This window comes from Mercenaria mercenaria, chromosome 10 (genome assembly GCF_021730395.1).
Source record: "Mercenaria mercenaria strain notata chromosome 10, MADL_Memer_1, whole genome shotgun sequence".
NCBI classification, from domain to species: domain Eukaryota; kingdom Metazoa; phylum Mollusca; class Bivalvia; order Venerida; family Veneridae; genus Mercenaria; species Mercenaria mercenaria.
Window position 1 is genome coordinate 48121803 of NC_069370.1, and position 6127 is coordinate 48127929.

Consider the following 6127-nt stretch of genomic DNA (forward strand, 5'->3'; position numbering starts at 1 on the left):
CAGTGTCAGATATAACTGACCTTTACTTCAGTACCCTCATTGTTCAGTGTCAGATATAACCTGACCTTTCCTCCAGTACCCTCCATGTTCAGTGTCAGATATAAACTTACCTTTACTTCAGTACCCTCTGTGTCAAGTGTCACTACCTCATCTATAACCACAGGCTCCTTCTCCGATTCACTCATCATTCTATAAATATAGCATATATATCTTTACTGGATTTGTTTCTGTATATCTTCTCATCGTAACCTAATTAGTCAACATAGATTCCAGGTAAACTAGTGGCTTAATTAACTTGTTATGTTAGTAAATAATAGCTCGATTGAGCTGATCAGGCATACATGTAGCTTAAAAAAATTCAGCTCAGAGATGTTTACAGTCTACTAGTTTTCAAATGAAATGCTCTTTAATAGGAATGTTAGAAAATCTTCATGATCAGTAGATCACAAAAAATAATTATTTTGAATTAAAAAAATAAGCCCATAATGAAAGCTGTATATATTTATTGTTACAGTTTCAACATGGAGACAAACTGCCATTCTGTATAACACATAGTAGCATGTAAAATGGTTCAGACTTACTATTGACACGAGTCCAAGGCATTTTTAAATGAAATGGGTAACACTAGTAAATATTTAACGGCGATGAAAGGGAAGTGAGGTATAAATGTTATATATAAACAACTATTTGGTATAGAATAGAACAGACATAAGTACAGTGATTCGGAATACCCCATATTTAATGACTTTTGTTTAATATAAACAACTTTTTATATATAATGTTAAAATATTTATATATCTATAGTGTGATAGGTATATATTATACACCATGTCCATCAGGGCTTCGGAAATTTTGAAAACCAAATCGGTCTGAAACGAAATTGCGACATCGGCGTTATCCCACCCATCGTATTATACATATATACTATATTCGTAAAATGTGATAGAGTAAAGTTAGTATAATGTCATGCATTAAAAATGAATTACCTGTCATCGCGAGTTCCCATATAATGAAAACAGTCATTTTAGTGTTATATGCAGTAGCTCGTTACTTTGTTTAAATTTCGATGTTTTTTTCCGAGATATACTTGCTGGGATAAAACTGCCAAGGCATTGTTTTGTTTGCACCTATCGAGTCTAAAGGCCAACGCACGTGACTTCGTTACCGTATACACCACAGGTACATCACGATGTTTCTGATTATTTAACAGATTTTAATAAAATACATTGCACTTGACACAAAGTTTCTGTCAAACATTCTCAGTATTTTTAGAGTGCTCTGTCACGGACTAAATGTGTAGTTTATGTGAATGCTGAGAGCGATTTTCCCGTGTATAGGGTACCAAAAGGTCACGCGGATTGGTCGTCCTAATCATGGTACCAATCAATCTACTCAGATATTTCATTTCTCTGGCAATGTACTGCAATAAGCAACTATGTTTTGAAAACTTATATATTTTCTTCTGATGTAATCAAAATGGATTTCCTTTTGAAACTATTTTTTAAGACCGATTTGATAAATTGGCCGCTGGCTAATGGTCTAAATAAAAAAGCGGGTCCTAGTCTAAAGCTTTTTGGTCCAGTCAAACACATTTCGGGTCCTGTGAAACACTGTAATCAGCTAGCCGCAAACATTAAAGGGTGTACCGCGCACTCGAGCACTGTAGCGCCACATGCTAATTATGGACCGATTACCAAGCTGACAGTCAGAACATTTGACACGTTTATTGATTATCCGAGGGTGCAATCAACAATTTCCTGCTTTGCAGATGGTCATTTATTGAGATTTCAGACCAAATTTTATACTTTTTCTCCATTTTTAACGGACCGATTTTTTTTTTTTTTTCACTTCAGGAATCAGTCTGAAAAGTTGAAAATCGGTCCAAAACCAACAAATTTCGAAGCCCTGATGTCCATGTATTATTTAAATGTGTACATCACCTGACAATTAAGTAAAAGTCTCTTGAAGACAGCAGCTCTATATTTTCTCGGCAAAAATGATCAACTCGAATCAATAGGAGAGATCGTGTTTGTATTCAAATCAGTTGTATTTTCTATTTTTAGAACTGATAAGACAAAGGTTGGGTGGGCAGACGCCGAGCGTCCATGTTTTTTGTAAACATTAATGTTTTTGTTTAGCCCACCACCAGATAAACAGGTGTTAAAGCGTGACGTCACGACGATCTCTCCTGTATACAACTCTCCTATATGCGAGACTCCGATGCTTTTCCTTGCGCGGTCTGTCCAAGTGGTGTTGGGGTAAACTCCATCGAATGTTCCAAGTGCAGACATTGGGTTCACAAGAAGTGCAGTGGCATCATAGGAAGACTGAGTGCCAATCCATCATACGTATGTCCTAGATGCTGTGGCCAGGCAAGGCCAATTGATGGTAGACCAGTCACTCAAGTAGATGTGGATGGTACTCTGCTTGACGTGGAAGCCAGTTTCTGCTATCTTGGCTACATGCTGTGTGCTGTTGGAGGCTGTGAAATTGCCATCATTTCCAGATGTTGTACTGCCTGGGGAAAGGTTAAGAAACTCTTGCCAATTCTGACTTCCAAGCATGTATCCCTCAAGACTTGTGGAAAAGTGTTCAATGCCTGTGTTCGTTCTGCCCTACTGCATGGTAGTGAAACGTGGGCGCCTTCTGCTCCAGATTTACAGCGGCTCCGTCGAAACGACAGGTAAATGATCCGATGGATCTGTGGCATCAAACCCAATGACAATGTACCCATAGCAGCACTGTACGCAAAGCTGGGGTTACAGGAGGTGACAGAGGCTATTCGCACCAGACGCCTGAGGTGATATGGCCATGTCATTCGTGCATCCTCATGCATCAACTCAATCTTGAGTATGTCCATACCAAACTCCAAAGGACGTGGGAGACATAGAAAGACCTGGTTGGAATGCGTCAAGGGGGACTTGAAGGCTTACAACCTTGACAGCTTTGAATTTGACCCACATGACAGAGAAGCATGGAGACTGGGTGTTAAACAATCTAGCCACCTGCTGCCACTCTAGTTACTGGGACACTCGCAACAGTTGACAAATAAACACAGGATATGATGATGATGACAACACATATATGGCCTAAATCTGGTGGTTGCTACATATCCTAGTATTTTTGTTACCAGTAACAAATGTTCTGTGTCTCAGTAACAAAATGTAACATCAGAACGGGTGCGACCCTTTATGTACCATTTCATTTATGTACCAGGTACTTTATGTACCACTTTGAGACTTAATGTACCACATATATTATATAGTAGCTATACTTTCTATATACCTATTGTGCATAGGTGATAATAGGTGATAATTTGGTTGTAATTTACTGTGAAATTGTTGATTAAATCAACAATATGGGCCAACATTTTAAATTGACTTAAATTAAATATTTAAAGTGATTAAACAGTTTAACAATGCATTTCACAAAATTGGAATAAGGAACAATTCATAGAGATCAATTAATGCTGGATTTTTTTAAAATTTTATTTTATTTTATATGTGGTACATAAAGTCTCATAAAGTGGTACATAAAGGGCTGGTACATAAGTGGACTGATACATAAAGTCCCACATTCCATCAGAACCATGCAGACATACAGTTCATGTGAATAAAAATGTCCGCTTATTCATTATTGTAACACTACTGTGTCACTAGAGCCATATCTATGGTAACTGTGTTTATCGCTTGAAATATAGGTAAATGCAACATACTTAAACTGAGTTTATCGCTTGAAAAGTAGGTAAATGATATGGTTGTTTAATATGCACAGATGATTAAAGATTACAAACATGACCATTTTCCTAAATATCATTGTCATCAGCTGTAAAACGTTTAGAGTGGCCCGAATTTTAGACTGATTCGGAATGCCCGAGTAGACTGTATATGTTGTCACGGACCTCTGACCATCAGATAATAAAATTAGCTTCAGAACTAGATCAGGCAATGAGAATCGGGATTGTGAAAATTATAAATTTAAAAAATGAACGTTACCAGGAACAAAAATTACACAAAAGATTCTTTGACATCTGCTGTGATTTCTATCGTAATAAGCCTTAAAATAAAGAAATCATATTACCAAATACACTGTCTGGTTTAAACACTGTATATAACTCGAAACTTGTCAATAATTACTGCAAAAATAACAATGACATTAGCAAACGAAACGTAATTTTTCCATGTTTATTTTGGTTCTTGACGTCATTGGAATGAGACACATTTTTCTATATTGCATCATATTCTGAAAGTCTTTTCACAAAAGATCGTAATCCCGTCTGGATCACGATAAATAACGAAATGAAGCGAAAAGGGCATAAAGTGTGAAATGGTTATTTTCACGAAAATAAGATATAGCTATTTATACTAATAAACTTTGATAATGTGGCAGTTGACCTCAATACAATTGACGCTGTTTATTTTCCAGTAAAGGTAAATCCAATAATTGCTTTGCAATAGATCTGTGACGGATTATCTTTGAACGCCCCTGGACGTATTGGACTCAACTGCCACATTATCAAAGCTTATTAGTAATACATCTTTTTTGTTTTGTTTTTGTTGGGTTTACGACCCAACTGTTTTGAGACTTACAGCATGTTTAGTGTTCAACCTGTTTACAGTTGGACACTACGCTTCCCTCTTTGACTGTGTTTGACGGAAGAGGGGGAGGACTCTATGATAAGCAGTTTTTAAATCCTACCAGGACTGAACTGTTTTGATATCTGTCTTCTGGCCTGTTTCGTCGGGCCCTTAAGGGTGTTGTTGCTCTGTCTTCTGAAAAGGCATTGAGTACATACGTTTTTGGTTCTAAAGGTTTACTTTTATATATTTATACACGAGCATTTTTGTGTTTTACATGCCATGCCTTTTTGTTTCCATTACGTGTGTTAGAGATTCACTTGGAGGGGATTACTTTTATTTATACTGTCCCGTGTCTTTGGAACATGGTGGGGGTAAAGGTGAGTTTGGGTGCGCACCATAAATCGGTTTAAGCTCCACAGTGGCGTTTTTGCCAATGACCGTTCCAAGGCGGTGTCCCACTGTGTTCCTTTGTTTGTTCGTTTTGTCCTCATGTGTTGGCTTTGTTTGTGAGCGCGTATATGTGCATGTGTGTGTGTGTGAGTGTGTGTTTTTGGTGTGCACGTCTGCGTGCTGTAGGTTTCGTTTTGGGGAGGCTGCGTTTTTGGTATGTGGCATTCCCTGTTAGATATTTGTCTTTGTTTTTTAAGGTATATCTGCACGTTTGATAAACTGGAAGTGATGGCGTAACGTCATTTATCCGGAAAACGTAGAGTAAAGACTGGATTCGGCGTACGGAAATGAAAATCAGTTTATGAATTAATGGCAACGTGTGAGTAAATTTATTAAAATGGCACTGTTACTATCTTTCTAAAGTTAAACTATGATATTAAAACATCTGACACGTTAAATAATTAAAAAATAATGTCTTAAAATTAGCTTGAAACAGGCGGTTTACTTTAATCATGGCCAAATATCTAAAAAAAGAAAAAGCACACGGACTTATACATTTTATCTCACCATATTATAGGCCATATGTTTATTTACGACTGTGAGCAGTTTCATTAAAAATCTACATTGTTGAAAAATTTCTATTCGCGAAAATGTTATGAAAGTTGCGATTTTCCAATAGGCTCCCATTATGAAAAATTGCGTGAGGTCCAAAGTTTTCAAATCAATCTAGCAAAATATCAAGCACTCGACCGTATCATTTTTATTTGCTGAATCTTCTTAGCATATTTTGAAGTTTTGAAAAATCAGAGTTTAATCAAATTCTAAGGTCATATGTTGACTTTCCAGCTTTGATGGTGTAGGTAGACCCCAGGTGCACCTCTGTGCGCGTGCATTATTTCATCATGGGCGGGCACCTGGGTATAGCTATCATATCTGTTTGAACTTATTAGATTTGATTTTATATCCGTTTACAAACCATATGAATACAAACTTCTAAACGAAACATAAGCCTTTCATTGTTTATTTTTAATTGTTTTCTTTTAACTTAAGTTAATTAATATTGGTACACATTTATATTATACAATAATGGCGAGATAATATATCTGACTACATTCACTGTCTAACCTTCACAGGGAAGTAACACGCGGATACAGTTT

The 6127-nt window shown here is 36.7% G+C and overlaps 1 protein-coding gene across 2 annotated transcripts in view; it reads right to left on the reverse strand.

The window, feature by feature from the left end:
• Positions 1-4237, reverse strand: part of LOC123561667 (tax1-binding protein 1 homolog) — a 41047-nt gene extending 36810 nt beyond the window's left edge. For both annotated transcript variants that reach the window (XM_045354179.2, XM_045354178.2), the window contains exons 1-2: positions 4081-4237; positions 111-189 (exon numbers count right to left, since the gene is read on the reverse strand). In XM_045354179.2, coding sequence (XP_045210114.1) covers positions 111-188 — 78 coding nt within the window. In that variant the 5' untranslated portion in view covers position 189; positions 4081-4237. The remainder of the gene's footprint in view (positions 1-110; positions 190-4080) is intronic.
• Between the last annotated feature and the right edge of the window lie 1890 nt (positions 4238-6127).